Here is an 18,175-nt window from a genome sequence, read left to right as displayed (position 1 = left end):
CAAAGCAAAATGATGGTATGAAAGTGAGAAACCGAGAAATAGAGAGAGCTAAAATAGATTAAAGACGAGGCGGAGGGAAAAGTGTAAGAGAAGAGAGATTAAAAGGGACAAAGAGAGAGATTATGAGAGATCGAAAGAGTCAGCCAGAGGTACCTACTTGGGTGTCTGATATCATAGCTGAGTGCCAACATCTTTGCCAGCTCTGAAACATAAAGAGAAAATGTATTCATTTCATGCAGCCATGGGCACAAACAAGCAATTAAAATACATGTTGCCCTTTGTACATAGATGTCGTTTTATCTTGCATTTTGATTGGGTGCTTCAAGTTCTGAGTTTGGAGTTGGTGAAGTCCCTACTGTAATTGTGTTTAATAGGAAGAGGCAGATAAATGCACAAAGTAAAGCAAATGTAGCCATAGGGAAGACAATACATTATGGATCAGTGTTTTTAAAGCCTGGACTCTGGTAGGAGCTGGACTCAGAGTTACACTCTGAAGCTCCTCTAACACATATTAAGAGTTAGTATATTACATTTCCCAAGTACTGCTGATATAAGGGAAATATATGAAACTTTGTATACTAGGAGGTTAAAGATTTATGTATCTTTGGCTGAAAAAAAACTGAGCCAAATGGGAAGCAATCCGTGTAAGGCACACTGAATAACCTCTTATAGCCTAGTAGCAAAGTGGTGCAATAGAGGGAAAAATATTGTGAAACTTTCTGACAGAAAGCCCTTTGACGTGAAGACGTGGTTTTAAAACACACACACACACACACACACACACACACACACACACTGCCCCAAGCTTGGAGAAATTTTGTGAGCAATGTGCTCTGCTACTGTTCATCAGATGCGTAATGAAATTGTTTTTGCCTACATGCCAGTGTGATTGTTTTTAAGCACCGTCTCATTGCTTTCATCTTTATTTCATCCCACAGCACGCCTCACTTCTTCACAACATAAAGCTCCCTTTTGAATGTAGCTTAATTCTGTACTTTTGACGCGCTCGTCCCACTGGAAGTTGTTGGAATTCTCTCATGATCATGACATTATCATTGTGTGCACTACTCTGACAGGTAAAGGAAGCCAATATTTAATGCAATTAAAGGTAAATTGTAAATTGTTGGAGATGATGAAGTCAGAATTGGATTTCTGTGCATTTTCAATGAGTTGACTGGGTGATTAAGCACCACGGCCACTCTTCCACAGTGATGGTAAAATCCTACCTTCGGCAGAGATTGTGTAGCTGGATGACACTCCCTCTGTGTTGGTGACAGAAACAGAATACGTCCCAAAGTCCTCTTTATCTGCGTTCTTAAAGATCATCTTAGACCTATGATGCAGGACAGAAGAAAGACACAGAGAGATGATACATATTTGACGTTGCAAAATAGGTTTTTTACAGTCGCTACCTGTTGTTTGTACACACAAATGTTTGCGTGGCTGTGTGTCTGAGGTCTTACTGGCTGCCTTCGGTCTTAATCACTACTCCTTTGGAGAAATCCGTAATTTCTTTGTAATTCTTCTTCCAGATGAATTGAGAGCTCTCGTTAATTTGGCAGGACTCAAATGACAGAACAATGTCACCGGACTTCTCATCCACAACACAAGATACCTCCTGGGAACCTTGGATACACAGAGACAAACACACACAAAGTAGAAAATTTAAAACTTTCACCCATTTCAGTGTCCAAAGTAGGCACAGAAGGAATTGTCCATAGATTTTATATTTCAGTGGGTTTTCATTATATGTGTCCGCTCCACTCCCCACTTTCATCTTGCCTCCGGCACTTTCAGACAGAGTGCATCATTACAACTTAGCAAAGATGTGTTGACTTTGTTGTGTGCTTTCAAAGAGAAACTTGAAGATGCCCTTTTCAGAAACTGAAAATGAAGAAGCGAAGATGACACAAAGTTGGTGTTCTTCTAGTCCTGCTGCCTGTGAATGAATGTTACCTGCCACAGCCTTGGCAGTCACAGGGTCAGAGGGCAGTGAGGCCATACCCACTCCTGCAGCATTGACCCCACGCACTTGGAACACATAGCTAGTGCCCACCTCCAGGCCTGTTACCTAGGAAACAAACAGGCAGGAAAATAACTTGTAGTGTGCTGATGAAAAGAGGAGAGCTCAGATGACGGGTACAGTATCTGTGAAACTAATTTTGTAGTAGTGAGAAACTGTTGCTGATCATTTCTGAGGTAACTTATTTGGCAGATGTGACGCTGACAGCGGTAGTAAATCCTGTGATCCAGCAGCTGCTGCGGCTGATAATAAAATTATAAGATTATTTCATAAGAAATGCATTGCTGGTACTAGCTCCCAGACACATTCCTTGCTAATAAATTAATTAACCATTTTATTTAGTCATGCATAATTACAATCCACGCTTTATTAGGCCACTAAATATTATTTGCATTACACAGTAATCAAGTACATATAATATTGATTTGCCAACTTGGCAGTATCACATATGACTAACTGTTGCTCCTTTTCATTATGAAAGCAATCATTTCCATCTAGTGCCCTCACACTTCTTGTACTCAATTTAACCCAGGAGCTGTTTATTTTATCCACTAGATGTCAGTGTCACACAGTGCAATACAAGTGTATCACTGTATTGTACAATAGGGTGCATAAAGCACTCAAGGCTGGTACAGGAAGTTGAAATGTAATGTATGGAAGTGCAAAATACTAGTAAAGTGGACAGACGCTGATAGTAAGCGTTAAAGAGACAAACAAAGGTGTAGAACATATTATTAACATTAGAAACATGATGTAGCATCAGGAGCGCTATGGACAATACTTATAACTGTTACTGCTGACACTGAGCACAGGCACCCAGTTTCTTCAGATAATGTTATATGGAAGGATTTCAGATAAATAATGGTAACATAAGAACCATAAGCCACATTAAAAATGCTCTCACCTTGAGGAAGCGGTGGCTGACAGCGGTCTTATTGGCTGTAGTCCAGTCAGAAGTGCCCTTCTTAGCGAACTCGACGTGATAGCCTGTGATTGGTCCGGAGCCAGTATAGACAGGCTTTAGCCACTCAACCAACACTGAGTCGTCTCTCACCTCACAGAAAGACAGGTCAAAAGCGGGGCCTAGAGGACGCACAAAACGAATACACGTTTGTACGTATGCGTGTGGACATTTCAGTGGCAACATTCCTCCCTTTGCAAGGCCATTTGGTAAACATAAGCATGATGGTCACAGTCAGAGGATGACTTTTACTGACCAGGCTCCGGCATAGTCCAGGCCTCACAGGTGAAGTCGGCTGATTGCTTGGAGGCTGGTCCGAGGCCAGCCAGGTTGGCTGCATACACCTGGAACTGATAGACTGCTCCTTCGGTCAGGCCCTCCACCTGCCGGCACAAATGTTGCCATCATTCTCATGTTGCCATATCTTAGAGAAACTGTCATAGCCACTTGACAGTCACACAAACTCACACACGCTAATTACGCACAAAATAACAGTGTGAAATAGTGAAATTAGTGCTTTTTAAGAAAACTTGCTTATCCAGTAATCCACACTGACCCAGATATTTTTCTTAGAATGTGAAAGAACAAAACAAGCCATAGTTAAAACAAAGCAGGGAGGTGACTCAAGCTTATCAAGGTATCAGAGAGCAAGCAGCCAAAGCACTTCATGGTTAACAGCATGACATGATTGTACCTTATAAAGTCTCTCTGTAAGTGGTGGGATGTGAATCTCCCTCCACATGGTCGCTCCGCTGCGTCTTTTGTCCACATAATACTCTTTGATCTTTGCTCCTCCAGAGTGAAGAGGCTTCTTCCAGTTCAGAACCATTGATTGCCCGTCACAGTTCAGCAAAGCAATGTCGTAAGGAGCAGAGGGGTTGGCTGCAGAGGCAATGCTGAATTTTAATACAGTTTTACTTTACAGTCATCAAAATGATCATCACGGTTCAGCAGGGAGATATTACAAAGCTGATAATCGTTATTTCCATCATCACTGATTATTATTATTAGTTAATATAATATAATACTGACTGAGAGCAGCCATAACAGTCAGAGGGGCAGACTCCTGGGATTCGTCACTGAGGCCCAGCTCATTAATAGCCTGGACACGGAACACATAGGTTTCTCCTTTGGTGAGGCCACTAACCACAAACCTGCAGAAACAGTCACGTGCAAAAACCATGAATAATTAAAAAATCAAAGGGACACATTTTTGAGTAATACAGTGTGTTTTTGTTTGGTTGAAAATGCACTTGGTGCTCTTGTGAGGTTTGTGGTTGGCTGAGGTCCAGTCCTTGGATCCCTTCACACACTGGTCGATGTAGTAGCCAATCAGATTGTTGGGTTCCTTTGGAGGAGCCCACTGGATGAGGACAGAGGTGTCTGTCTCCCTGGTAGAAATCACCTGACCAGGAGCAGATGGCACACCTGACGACGGACAAGAACAAAACGAAATTTCATTAAATCACAAGAATGGCCACAGATAATCATAAACATGACAGCAGTTTAAGTGCGGACTGAAACAGACCTTTGAGTGCTGGAGTCTCAATAACTCCAGTCGGCTCCGATGGCTCACTGTTTCCATAGATATTGGCAGACAAAACTCTGAACCTATATTGTTTGCCCTCTGTCAGGTCAAAGACAGCATAACGGGGAGATCGAATAGGGACCTGAGTGTTGACGCGCTGCCACGCACCACTTTCTGTTAGGCACTGTGGGGAGAGAGACAGACAGGCAGACAGACAGACAGACAGACAGACAGACAGACAGACAGACAGACAGACGGGCAGGGAAAGCATGCCTGCTGTTACTATACATCCACACACATAATGATGGGCTGTACATTTTAGCCTGGATTTACTACAGATCTTAACAGTATCAATAACTGTTTAAATGAATTGAGTCCCTTCACAAAAGTCTGACCTCGTGCAACTTCTTATAACATATGAAACTTCATATCTACTACAGAAGTGAGAAATTTATGGTCACAAGAGTAATTTGCCTGATATCTATAGTTAGTCTATTCCCTTCAGCTTTAGAAATTATTAGAAGTAATAGTGATAGTTAATAGTGTTTGACCAACCACACACACCTTTTACCTATTTTAAACTTTATTAGAGTGGCTGACAATTAAGCACAGAAGAAGATGCCTTCTTACTCTACATAACAGTAAGGTGTATGTCCAAGTAGTATGAACAGCGTAGTACTCAAAGCAGCATGCTGACTGTATGATATTGATTACCTTTTCTAAGTAGTACCACATGGGAGCCTTGCTGGAGTATGCAGGGGCTTTCCAGCTCAGGACAACGTATGTCCTGTCTGTTTCTGAGGCAAAGATTCCTGAAGGAACACCCGGAGGCTTTCCCTCAGCTACACAGAAACACACACACACACACAGATGATCAAGTAGTTCCATACAGTAAAAACCCAGAGGGATACGTATATATATATATATATATTCTATATAATAATGCATACTAACATGCGTATAGTTTAGATAAAGCTTACCTTCAACTTCATCATAGTAAGACACAACATCTAGTTTTCCTCCAAGTTTTACAGCTACAGGAAGGTAAAACCACAAGAGATGTGAATGAACAACAATGTTCTTTGGCTATATGATGAACTGCTTTTGTGTCCAGCAAAAAAAAAAGAAAAGACATTTATTGATGTGATAATGTCAGAAATTGAGTCAGCAGTGACATTTGGCGTGTCAGCGGCTTCACATTTCTTCAAACCTTCAAATGATGTACTATAAAGGGCAGGGATGACGTTTCTCTACACTAATCCAGCTCAACCCACCATGGAGCCTCTCAAACTCAGTGGGGTCCAGTGCGGCGATAGGATCAGACATGCGGGATGGTTTGCTGATTCCGTGCGAGTTGACTGCTCTGACTCTGAAGTAGTAGGAGTGTGCTTCAAACAGTCCAGACACCGGGTATTTACATATCTTAATGGGGTGATCGTTGCATTGGGTCCAGTTTTCAGTTCCAACCTCACATCTACACAATTAAGATCCAAAGAGACGGGAAAAGGAGAGTATAGAAAATTAGTTCAGATTCCAGAAAGCACAAAGAAAAACATATTATATACTTAGTTTTACATTAATAAAATACCAATTATGATTTTAGCTCATCAGCTTTTGATGGATATCGTGTTGTTAAAGCCTTTACAAAACAGAGACCATGGTTATTGAAAAAGATGAGTTTAAGTTCTGAAGAAGTGGAGGTAGGAAGGACGCATAAAGACAATAACCTCTTCATTTACACAGATAGTCAAGTGAACTCTATGTGATGACTTACAGTAATGTCTTTGTCTTTATGTTGGTCAGTTATTTATTTATGGTGTTTATGTCAGTAACTCCTACTTGTCCACAAAGTATCCCAGGATTGGTCCCTCTGTGGTGGTATTAGGGGGCTTCCATGACACAATGACATAGTCTCTATTGGCATCATGGATCTTGATGTCCATAGGAGCACCAGGTGCAGCAGGGACTGGGGGAGGACCATCTACACAGGAAGAGACATGGTGGCATTTTGATAATCATAAGTAAGTAATATTTATTTTTAATAGCAACAGCAGTAGAATGAAAACCCAGCGATTGATTCAATAGAAGATTCAGTTTTCCAATTTGAATCACTGGTTGTCTTTAGACATAAGCTTGATGTCTGACGCTCCAGTCATCCGGCACACCTCACCTGCTACAGAGATGAATGCACTGTGTTCTGCGGTGCCTCCTTTAGTCACCATACGCAGAGTGTATAGGCCTTCATCATCTTTGAAGAGGTTAGGAAGAGTCAAGGTGGTGACGCCTCTGCCAGTTTCAATCTTCGCCCACTTAGAATCAAACAGGCGCAAGTCTGGAAATGAGACCGGATCCTCGATTCACTGCCATACTTCTTCTAAACCTCCTGTCTAAATTATTTACAATATATTTCTAGATTTTATACATGAGGTTTGACTGCATATAGTGATTTTGAATATAAAAGACTAATCTATTAGAATTTGCTTTTATACCACATGGCACATTTGTGTAATATCCACAGGCCCACACGCATCGCAAATTAAACGACTCATGAACTGGGGTATATCACCAGAGTCTATTTAACTCTGATCACTATAATTAATTAGCAATAAAAATAGTGTCCGTAACATGTCCCCATTTTTCCACTGCGGTGCCTCTGGCTGCATGTCGACTAGATTGGGTCTAGCAGTTGCCGTAGCAGGCAGTATATATTACTAGCAATTATAGTGTAATTACTTTGTCATAAAATGCTACTTTATAACAATTACCATCTCTATACCACTGTGCCTCAGGCTGCAGGTTGGCCAGGTTGGGGTTCAGGGTCATGGTGGCAGTCAGACTGGCAGATCCTCCCTCAGCAGCAAACACTGGCCCAAACTTCTCCACAAAAGTGATGTTGATTTTAGTGTAATGGATCTTAGGAAGCAAGGCAGCTGAGAGATTGGGGAAAGGAACAAAGAATGAGAGAGAATGGGATAAGGCTGGTGGTAACAGCTTGCTGTAACAGCTTGTTGCTTCTCAAACTGCTGTGAAAAGAGACATGTTGAATAGCCTAGCAGTGGTACTGAACTTCAGACGGAGCTGGAGGTCATTATGATGCTTACCTGTAAACGGCAGCCATGCGTAAGGGCAGGTCTCCTCCTCCTGTTTGAATCCTATATGAGTAAAAGGCAAACATACCAAATGTAAAACAATGTTAGCAGGAGATAATTATAAAGGCTAAGAAACAAGTAGATAGTAGTTATGGATGGCAGTAATGAGAGAACTGACAGCCTAAGGAATGCAGAGCCAAGCGTGTCAGCTAAATGTAATGATAAATGGGTTTTGATGAAACTTCAGTCATGGTGAATTGAGCTGAGTTGTAAATGATATTAAGTAACAACACGCTGCTTTAGCTTAGAGTTAGCCATTGGCTATTCTTGAGTTAAGGGTTGAAAGCTGCCATTGTACATTGAAAACCTGTGACCTCCAATAATTGGATGCAAGCCACTCCAGTCATTTTTAGGACCCCAAAGTTACATATTAGACAAAGTTAGATAGGTAAGACTTTTATAGAACCAGCAGATACTGTCTTGGCAACTTGATAAATCTGGTTTGACTGTATACCTGCCAAACAGCATGTTCTGGTGTGACTGTATGATAGAAATCGCACTACAACATCGTATACAAGAAAATCAGATAGAAGGACTTACTCTTGACAATGACAGAGGCCTGACTAGAGGCCTGTCCATGGGTGTTTCCAGCCACAACAGTGTACTGGGCAGTATCATCAGTTGTGCATCTATAAATACACAATAAAACACAAGTATTCCAGGTCAACATACCAGGATATATCAGGATGCTCGTATATTCTAACCTTATATCAGACCATGGGTGTTTATGTGAGTCTTAACTAATGTTTATAGTCATCAGTAAAACCATGGAAAATGCCTACATACTAGATGTAATGTATATCCACAAGGATTTGTTTTAGCAGGACTAATTGCTAACCGCTGAAGTAATGGTTGTGGGAAATTTGCTTTGACAAGGTGTATGAAGCTAATGCACCGAATGAGTAATAATTTCCCACATGAATGCATTATGTTGCCAGGGATCACCAGCAGCTGAGTGGGCACACAGTAAAGCTTGAGCAAATCCCCGTTCACACATCCAGTAGAACCTGGATCATTACCGGATTCAATTATCTGGGGAAGACATTGGTTTTCACTCAGCACTCCTGCATGGAAAACAATACCAGTCTAGTCTGATCCTGCTTGAAATACATGTTCGTGCTTGGATAAGACCCGGCATTGGACATGTTTTTTGGAGCCATATTCACGTTATCCTCTCAGTCAGAATTGCTTACATTTTCAGGACATTTTCCCAAAAAAGGCTCATTTTACAGTTCAGTCTCCTGCTGCACAGTGTCGTGATTGAGTTGCAGGATGTAATGCATCCCCTTCTGCATCTCTTGCTATTGATATGCTTCCCCTAAATCACTTTTACATGAGATGCTGCTGCTTTTGTTCCCCCTAGAACCATATGGCTACATGTGTTTGACAAACTTAGCCCGCTGCATCAGTAGCCTCCTGTCTACTGATGCAAACAATCAAGTTTTGTTGAATTGCACTTCATGGCCAAAATGTATCCCAGAGAGCCACAAGAGGGCTGCCACAGAGGTCAAAGCCATGTTTCAGTGTCACTGTCCATGCCTGCTAAACATTCATGGCTTAAAGACCAACCTCAAACCTCTTATTTGTCTCATTCACTCTTTATCCATCAGTCTCCTCATCTTTTATGTCCCTCCCCGCATCTCTCTCTCTCAGCCTAATGCTATTCTCACCCTCGAAACCTCTCATTACATGAATATTACCTAACATGGGAGTTTCACCCCGTGCAGAATGCGTAGGCTGATGTAGTCATAAGAAGATGACTTGACATTGCTGGTGAAAATAACTACAGCGAGTTCCACCAGAGAGCTGAGGGAGAGCAGCAAATGGATCATATTAGCATTTAGTAAATCCTTCGAATGCACTGAAATGTGTGCATTGCTACAACTGCGTGTGTGTGTATATAAGTGTATGTATGTGTATATGTGTGCGTAGCCTGTTTTCAAGCTTTCAAGCTTGTCGTGGTGGCAATCATTATGACCATTCTGCTATGCCTTTTACTTAAAACACACAGCACTTAGTGTAAACGGTAATCTATCAGTCTTGTTAGGGGGGTGATGGGGTAAAGGAGTGCCTTGGCTGTTGGCTCATCTGTGTGTAAGTAACAGACTGAGGGACCTAATGTTGCCTGGATCCAGGGAGAGAGTGATGACTTCAAGTATCCTGGAGTGTCATATAGCACTGAGGTCAGCAGTAGAACAGCTGAGCTTCCCAAGACTCCCCGCCCCCCCACCCCCCTCCATATCTGTAACTACACAGCCTCCCCAGACAGTCAGTCAGCTGACTCTGTTATTACTCTAACTTGAATTTGTGTGGCGATCCTGACGGGTCTGACAAGAGAGATTTTCCAATGGTTCAAGTGTCATGAGTGTTGCATGAAGCAGTCATGAATCATGAGTCATGAATTCCAAACCCAGTAAATGGACTCGATTAGTTAAGGACAGCCAGCGAAATTTTCATTGCAGAAATTTGACATTGGCATTGAGAGTTTTTCAAAAATTGTATCCTTAAAACACATGAGATGAATTCCATACCATATTAACCATTTGACAGTTTAAATGTTTGATATTTGCACTGATCAGCAGAGGCTGAGATATCCTGAAATTGAATTACTACTATGGGTTAATCTTTATAAACAATAGATCCCACAGTTTGCATCTTTCATTAGACCTTTTCTGCCTGTTGAACGTCCTTCATCTTTCAAACTCCACATCTGCAGTTTGGAGCTTAGGTTTTCTGTTAAATGTTTTTTTTTTTACTTCACCAAGCTTCCTCCAGAGCGACAGAAGTATCCCCATAATATTAAAACATGCTTATCGAGTGGTTGAAAAAAGCACAGGGCACCTTTTTTTTAAATCATTTTAAGGTCTGTGTTTCTTCGACTTACCTTGAGATCTCCAGAGAATGGATTCCACCTTTAGATTCAACCAGGTATCTTCCAGAGGAGGTGTCCAGGATCACATCATCTTTATACCTAAAATAGAAATTAGCCAACCAAGACATGCAGAAACATTAAAAAAAAAAAAACATTTTTAGCAACGACTTTCCTACATCACTGCTAACATCTACCATCATATTACTATCATATCTAAAAGAAGAAAAGAAAGAGAGATGATAGGCCAACATATGAGGCTGAGACTTTTTTGTTTTAAAGTCTACTTCGATTTCAGTATTTGATTAATATCAATGAAAGAAAAACAAGTTTTTAGTTCTTACTCACCATTTTACAATAGGCGTGGGGAAGCCCTCCACAGTGCAGAAGAGTTTGACTGGGGTGTTTTCAAACACGGTGTGGGATCTGAGTCTGGCCAGGAACTGTGGTCCCCTGATCATAGGCCCCTCACGCACATATTTGTCCAACATCTTCGCCCTTATCTAGACAAGAAAACGCCAATGAATATCAACCAAATGAACAACATACACTTCATACACATCTCCAAATTTCCTTTTTACCCTATTATGATACTGTACCATACTATAACATATCCACATTAATAAGATCCACACAAACACATGAGGCTAAACTGCCTTTGAATCAATATGAGCTCAGATACACATAATCAAACACCATTTTCATTTTCGTTTATATCTGGATAGGGAAAGTTCATAGATTCTTACCATTTCCTGGATGTGAACTTGTGTTTTGTGCTCATATCTTTCCTCCTTCACCTCAGAGCTAAAGACAAATGGCAAGTCATTTTGTGAAAAATGCCTTTTGCTGTTGAGGGTGTATGGTTCTTGTTGATTGTTAAGACTGTTCAGTTATTCAGGGGCCTACTAGCCCAAATAACAAGCCTCAGAAGCAGCTTTAGCATTGGGCTGTGTGTTAGTTTGCTGTGTCTCTCAGCTACGTAAAGCAGGGTGTATGCAGTCTGTGGCCAGTGCTTGTAATGTGATTTCACTGAGTTTCTAGCCATTTTCTGAACTATAAAAATACTTTTAAATCAAAAAGTTTAAAAATAAGATAATCCGAGGTAAGGCCATTTTTTTTTGCTGAGCAGTGCACTGAATTTTGAAATTATCATTGAGGTCAGTCAGCACTGATCCACCAATCCCTCTTAGTAGTTGCGGGAACATGGGCTGTTGTACCCCAACCGAGCATTCATGAAGACTTAAGAAGAGATACTGTGGCAAGTTTAGAGAGTGCCTGTGGTGACTATATTAGGATTACAAATTAGAATTGTTATTTTCACACAAGTTTTTTTTTTCCTCAGACAGGCATTAAAAACTAATGGGAGTGAAGCCTTGTGCATTTAATTCCTGCAATGAAACCAACATAGGACAAAAGGGACTGAATGCGGCTCATGCAAAGAATGCAGGACACTTTCCAAGACCTCTCCATAGTAGGGACACGGGAGCAAAGCCCCTGTGACTGAGCCTGAGCTTACACAGCAGGCTTTCAACACACATCCACTGATGATGTCTCTGAGACACAAACTTCATAAGTGGGCTCACATGGTTTGACATCAGAGAGCCTTGAGCACCACAAAGAGCTTTTTCAATGAGGGTACATTGCAGGATTTCGCCTTACTGATCAATATTTGTATCCAAGACATGATCTGTCTGACTTTGTGGTTCACACCACAGAGGGCATTGTTGTGTACTGCACAGTTGTAATTTGTGTCTTGGGGAGTTTCTTGTGCTGAAGAGTCATCAGTTTTAGATCTGGTTGATATTGTCTGTCTGCACACCACTGGGCATGAGACACATGATGATCAGGTTTACAGCATCTCTACAAATAAATATTTAAGTTGTAAGAACTTCCTGGGCTAAAAGAACTGCTGTCCATTTGAGGAGCCAATGTTGTTATGAGCTTTTCTGAAAGACACAGCTGTTTAAACTAGAGGAGATGAGAAATGTGAGGACAATGATGAATCACAATGCCCTCCCTGTTTTTTGCTGCTGAATGCAATCTTTTGCTATTCAGCAGGTTATGCCACAGAAGGAACATCCCTTGAGAGGCTGCCTCGGAGCCGCATGTTGCCTGTGAGCTGAAGTTTGTCAGCAGGAGAGACACAGCCAACAGTGGGGAGCTCTGAGTCTGTGTCTTTCATCACTGTTGTCCACTTCAGGGATGAAGTCATTCCTCCTGTGCCATCGGAAAACAGAGAGCTGTGCTCTGCACTCCAGAAAGCCAGGGTGATCCTGAAAGCTGGCAGCGACTGACATAGCAGTTGGCGTGGGGACCACTGTGATGAGACCGAGGCAGGACGGGCCGTGTTGCCCATTAAGAGAGGACGATGAGGCCATCCGTGACCAAAAGTCATGTCTTAGTTTTTGTGTTGCAAGTCGATGCCAGGTTGGGGTATGACGACCATTTACACAGCCTGTGGGATATGCGAGTTCATCCTAACAACTAACATATAAATTTCAGCTTGCCGCTGAGAACAGTGGGTAAACATGTGTGAAAAAGAACAGACTCCATATCCTTTATCACCTAGACAACAAGGCAAGTTAAACAGAGGAAAAAGCATCCTTTTATGTGGTTGTTTGAATGTGCCTGCAACTGTTGTATGCAGAGAAACTTTCCTTATATACTTATGTTTGATCAGCAGATCAGTCAGTCATTGCTCAGGGCACATTACACACACAAGCCTTATACGTGCTTGGGAGTGAAATAAGAAATAAAAGATTTGCTTAGAGAAATAAGGTCAGACTTGTGCACTGGTTTAGCTGCTTATTAGAAAACATAAAAAAGAAGCGAGAGCTGCAAGCAGCAAGAATAAGATTTTGAAAGTGTTTAGTATGAACATAATGAAACAGCAGCCAGAATACCTGTTGGTACTCTGAAATCACACACACAAACACATACAAAAAACACTTGACATAATTATGAATCCCATCGTAATAATCCCAGAATAATAATCCCAGCAGTGCTTTTTCCCCCCACGGTGTTGGACTGGCTAGAATCAGCCACCAGTTACAGTGGATATTGTTCTTTTGTTTTGTGCTTTTGGACTCGATCCTGATTTAATTAAAACGTAATATTTACTGTTTTTGTTCATAATACATCTTCCCAGAGATGCCTGTGTTAAAATTATTAAAGCCAATCCAATTTAAGCAAGTTTAACTTGTCAATCCGCATCAAAACTTTGCTATATGGTGTTCTTTAATGTATCTGTGGAAAAGCATCAACATCAGCCTTTTGTAGCTTGAGGGTTTGGACAGCCTCTCTCAAGCATGAGAAGAATACTAAAATTCAAATGCAAATCCGGGCCAGTTCTTCTCAACCTGCTCACTGATGTGTGCTCCCAATATGGAGCCTTCATTAAAACTTTGCACTTCACTTACTTGCACTTCTGTGCATTGCAAATAGGTTTCAATGTTTTACCAGGGCACAGCTGGGTGTGTCTGACAGCTGGCAACATCAGAAAACATTGAGTTGGACTGAAGTTAGATTCAGCTTAATACAGCCAATAATGATCAGTTAAAGAAAAATGCTTTGATCAGGATTGGATTTCGGATTGAAGTTTAACTTAGGGTTAGTTTGGTCTGGATGTTAGCTTAATGTATGTAGTCCGGGGTTCAAAAGTAGGTTATTTTTGTTATAGTTAGCTTATATGGCTGAATGTGAAGCTTTAGCAATTAGAACGCTTACTAGTGTTATAATACTACTGTTAGCTTAGTGTTTTTATTTTAATCACTGCAGCAATAGAGCTTAACATGTACCTGCTGTATTCTTTCACCACATATCGGCTCTGTTTGTGGTGGTATTCATGGTTGTAATTCCCGCGTTTGAGCGACACTGACATGGTGACACTGTAGATACTGACCTGTTGGACGAGCAACACATAAAACACACAGACTGACATGGTAACAGAGTACAATAGATCCTCACTTAGAAGTCAGACCAGCAACACGGTGACAGCAACATACACAAACAAAGTCTAATGAGGGGAAATGTAAAGACGGAAAGAGATGGTTAAGTACTCCAAGGAGAGTTTGGGGCAATTAGGAGTAAAATCATGTCTTCTCTCTATGAACTGAATAGTGCTATGAATAGTAGATATTATATTTATGATTGCAATAAATCACCCATTGCTAAAAGAAAAGCCCTCCTGGAATTTGGACACATGGAGCTTGCAACATTGTCACACACCAACACACACACAAATACGGACTTACTGTCAGCCTCAGGTATGACAAGGTGACACTACTGATTTACAGACACCAGCAGCACAGACACACACGAGGTCACGTACAAAACAAAAGGCACGGATGTGGACTATTGTTGGACCAGTAATGTGTATGAACAGAACCTGACAGTGCAGCTGCACAAAAGATTGTCCATCTATTTGACAGCTCCAAATTTGCAGTCATATATTCATTAAACAATGGCCGACTGTCAATACCATTATTTTCCACTTTAAAGACTTTACAATTTAAAGAAGTGAATGAAACAATAGATAATGAATTAAACGTGAAAGGACAGTTACTTAGTGTGAGCTCTAAAGGAAACTAAAATGACATCTCTTGTGATCACAAGCTTCTATTATTCACATACCATAATCTGCTCTCGCAATATAATGCATTGGCTTTCATTCGCACCAAATACACTATTGCCCATAAAGTTGGAATAATTGTTCAATACCCCCAATTTTGTTAAAGCCTGAATACACAGTTTGCAAAGGTTAATTGTGGTTTAAGTTTCACTGTGATATGTTTGGAAGAGTTTGATCAATAAAGTTGAGAAGATATACACTTTATTTATCAAGAATAAATCACATTGTCACAATCATTTCATGAGAAGAGGTAAAAAACATTTTATTCCAACTTTATGGGCAACAGTGTAAATTCAAGGAGGGGTATCGGCGTTGTGTTTAAATCTCAAATAAGTGTGTCCAGCTGAAGCCCTATGAATTGGTCTGCATTCATATTCACAGTGGAGCTTTTATTCAATCAATTTGTATTTTTTTGTGGCTGGCTGTGTGTCTGATAGAAACCTGTGTTACAGTACACACACACCAAAACAAGAGCACAACTTTGTCTTACATCATGCACACATAATCATGTAGGAACATAATTGCCTTACATCACCTTAATCCTCAGAGACCAGAAATAAGGTCAGGTGAAACATAACGCGACTCTCCCTCCCCAACCTCATCCTGAAAGCAACTGAGACGTGCTCCTCAGGCAAAGACATTCCTGTTTCGACTCACTTTGAATGCCCTAAAACTGCCAATCAAGCACCCAGTCAGTGCCCCAACCCCTGACCTCTAAAGTCAATAATGAGAGGTAAAGTCCTGTTTGAATCATGTGGCTGTGCAGAAGAAAACCCCCCCAAATTATTCATTTGTCACAGGAAATGTTCCGTCGTTTCACACACCCTACTCAAGGATCAGTCAACAGAGCTGTACCACTGAAATCACTGAAGTCACAATTGCTCCTCGTGAAAGCAACACACATGGGGACGAATTGTGCATGCACAGAAAATATGAGTTAAACTCAGGCAAGTCATATTCTTGTCCCATCAGTCCTGAGCCCCCGTGCCTCTGCCTCTGTCAGTCTGGCCAACACTGTAACAGCACAAATGCCTGCCAAATGACACCTGAGCCTTTCCCTCTGAAACAGTAAACCTTTGAAATTTAACCATAACTGTCCGGACTCCTAAAATTCTGCAGCTTGATCATATACAGGTGCAATTTGGAAACAAACTCGCCGTGTGCTACCCAGAGATGATGGTAATATCATAGAATAATATTGGCTCATTGGATTACAGAATGAAAAGGTCTAATATAGTCAACACATCCCAGAAATACACACTAGCAATTTGTCCGCTGAAGCAACAGTCCCATGTGTCTACCAAATTTGATTGTCCGGTGGGAGCCCATTCAAACCAATTACACAGGGACCTGCTGTCTGACCTGTCCTGTCCCAAACAAGGCAATTACGGCCATTATCCTCAAAACAGCAGATAAGTGATTCATTCAAAGTGAATTGCTGTGCATCCTTCATAATTCATATATCCCATTATTCATCACTTTAGGTATAATCAGCTCTGGTTAGGGGCCACGCAACATCTCTTAGTGGTTCCCTAATCAGCTCCCTATTCCTCCATCCCACTGACCGCACCTGCTACACTTTGAGACTAAAGTAGATTTAAAAACTGAGGATCCAGAAGGGATGGCAGCAGAAAGAGAATAAAATTATAGTTTTTCTTACCCCTTGAGATTTCCTTTGCAGCGACTTCGGCTGTCAGCCTGAGTCCACAGGGAGTCAGCCTAAACCAAGCACCAGGCCAACAAACCACCACCCGTCTCCAACCGACCCCCACCTGCCTCTCCCTAAGGCCTTATAAGGAGAGAGAGCTGCCTATATATAACCAGTATCCTTCAAGACTCAGGGCCACTTCCACTTCAACCATTCAACTATTTGATTAACAAGGTTTGCCCATTACGGTTTTTTAGTGGAAGCCATGTTCGCCTGATTGCTGGTTTCTGGCTTGTTAACTTAACAACGGATGCAAAACAGCTGGTTAACCAAGTACGCCAGCTAATCAAGGTAATGCAGAAAATCTGACCATTCTGATATTATGAGGGGCAGTGCCACACGTTTGCAAACACAATTTTTACAGAGAGGGCAGCAATGTGGCATGCTTTACCACAGTGCAACACGGCTGATCACTTCTTCCATACCCCAATTACATTGTTGTCTAATAACAAAATATATTTCAGACAGCTATGAAAACCAATAGTCACATGTATCTGCAGTACACGGCTGTTTTCATATACATTTGAGTTATTCTCGCTGCATTTCACACAGTACTGCAGTCCCGCTCCAAGATCTTTCTCCATATGCATTTAGAAATGTCTTGAGACGCAGTGTCGCATGCTGAACTTTGGCCAGGGCCTATTAATAAAACTAGCTACAGTTACAGCTAGACTATTCCTGACATGGTGTAGGAGCTGTGAAACACATTTCACATTTGAGGTGAAATCATATGATGGGAGAACATGGAGTTACATTTGAGAGAAGGAAAGAAAGAGAGTGACAGGGTGGCGGCTTGGGGAGGAGCGTGAGAGAAATGTAGACAGATATAAGAGTGTGAAAAGAAGCAACCAAAAGGACAAAAGACAAGAACAAGAAAGGATAAGTGGCAGATGATTTCTTTAAAGCTTTAAGAGACATGTGGCACTTTACAATAAGAGCGCTATCGAGATTAAATTCCAAATAATGTCATTTCTGCATAAAAGCATTTTAGTAAATTATGAATACAAAGGATATTAAAAGAACAAGGTTAGCAATTTGTTAAGGAGTTCAACTCAGAGAGATAAGCTTCTCCCAATAGGATATTATAAAATTTGGACTATTCATGACAACACACTTTGACAGTTTATTTTGTGAAGACATAGCAAGATTAATTATCCTCATAATTAACCAAGCAGACATAAAACGTATGTCTTGCATTTTGAATATCTCCCATAAGCAAACAGTTTATAAACTGAAGTAAGTCCAGGTAAGAGTCATTTTACTTCTGTGCACTGTTGTGTGTGTGTGTGTGTGTGTGTGTGTGTGTG

The 18,175-nt window shown here is 41.1% G+C and overlaps 1 protein-coding gene across 1 annotated transcript in view; it reads right to left on the bottom strand.

Moving 5' to 3' along the window:
- myom2b (myomesin 2b) overlaps positions 1–16,908 on the bottom strand; it is a 30,745-nt gene extending 13,837 nt beyond the window's left edge. Inside the window, exons 1-23 of the mRNA XM_070834900.1 lie at positions 16,821–16,908; positions 14,328–14,431; positions 11,277–11,334; positions 10,879–11,033; positions 10,546–10,632; positions 8,202–8,290; positions 7,614–7,664; positions 7,278–7,442; positions 6,683–6,844; positions 6,352–6,493; positions 5,787–5,986; positions 5,493–5,546; positions 5,227–5,354; positions 4,513–4,696; positions 4,238–4,412; positions 4,017–4,138; positions 3,679–3,866; positions 3,241–3,367; positions 2,928–3,106; positions 1,957–2,071; positions 1,464–1,626; positions 1,227–1,333; positions 158–202 (exon numbers count right to left, since the gene is read on the bottom strand). Coding sequence (XP_070691001.1) covers positions 158–202; positions 1,227–1,333; positions 1,464–1,626; positions 1,957–2,071; positions 2,928–3,106; positions 3,241–3,367; positions 3,679–3,866; positions 4,017–4,138; positions 4,238–4,412; positions 4,513–4,696; positions 5,227–5,354; positions 5,493–5,546; positions 5,787–5,986; positions 6,352–6,493; positions 6,683–6,844; positions 7,278–7,442; positions 7,614–7,664; positions 8,202–8,290; positions 10,546–10,632; positions 10,879–11,033; positions 11,277–11,334; positions 14,328–14,410 — 2,779 coding nt within the window. The 5' untranslated portion in view covers positions 14,411–14,431; positions 16,821–16,908. The remainder of the gene's footprint in view (positions 1–157; positions 203–1,226; positions 1,334–1,463; positions 1,627–1,956; positions 2,072–2,927; positions 3,107–3,240; positions 3,368–3,678; positions 3,867–4,016; positions 4,139–4,237; positions 4,413–4,512; positions 4,697–5,226; positions 5,355–5,492; positions 5,547–5,786; positions 5,987–6,351; positions 6,494–6,682; positions 6,845–7,277; positions 7,443–7,613; positions 7,665–8,201; positions 8,291–10,545; positions 10,633–10,878; positions 11,034–11,276; positions 11,335–14,327; positions 14,432–16,820) is intronic.
- Positions 16,909–18,175: the final 1,267 nt, after the last annotated feature.

Source organism: Pempheris klunzingeri, chromosome 1 (genome assembly GCF_042242105.1).
Source record: "Pempheris klunzingeri isolate RE-2024b chromosome 1, fPemKlu1.hap1, whole genome shotgun sequence".
Taxonomy (NCBI): domain Eukaryota; kingdom Metazoa; phylum Chordata; class Actinopteri; order Acropomatiformes; family Pempheridae; genus Pempheris; species Pempheris klunzingeri.
This window is presented reverse-complemented; position numbering and strand designations above follow the sequence as displayed.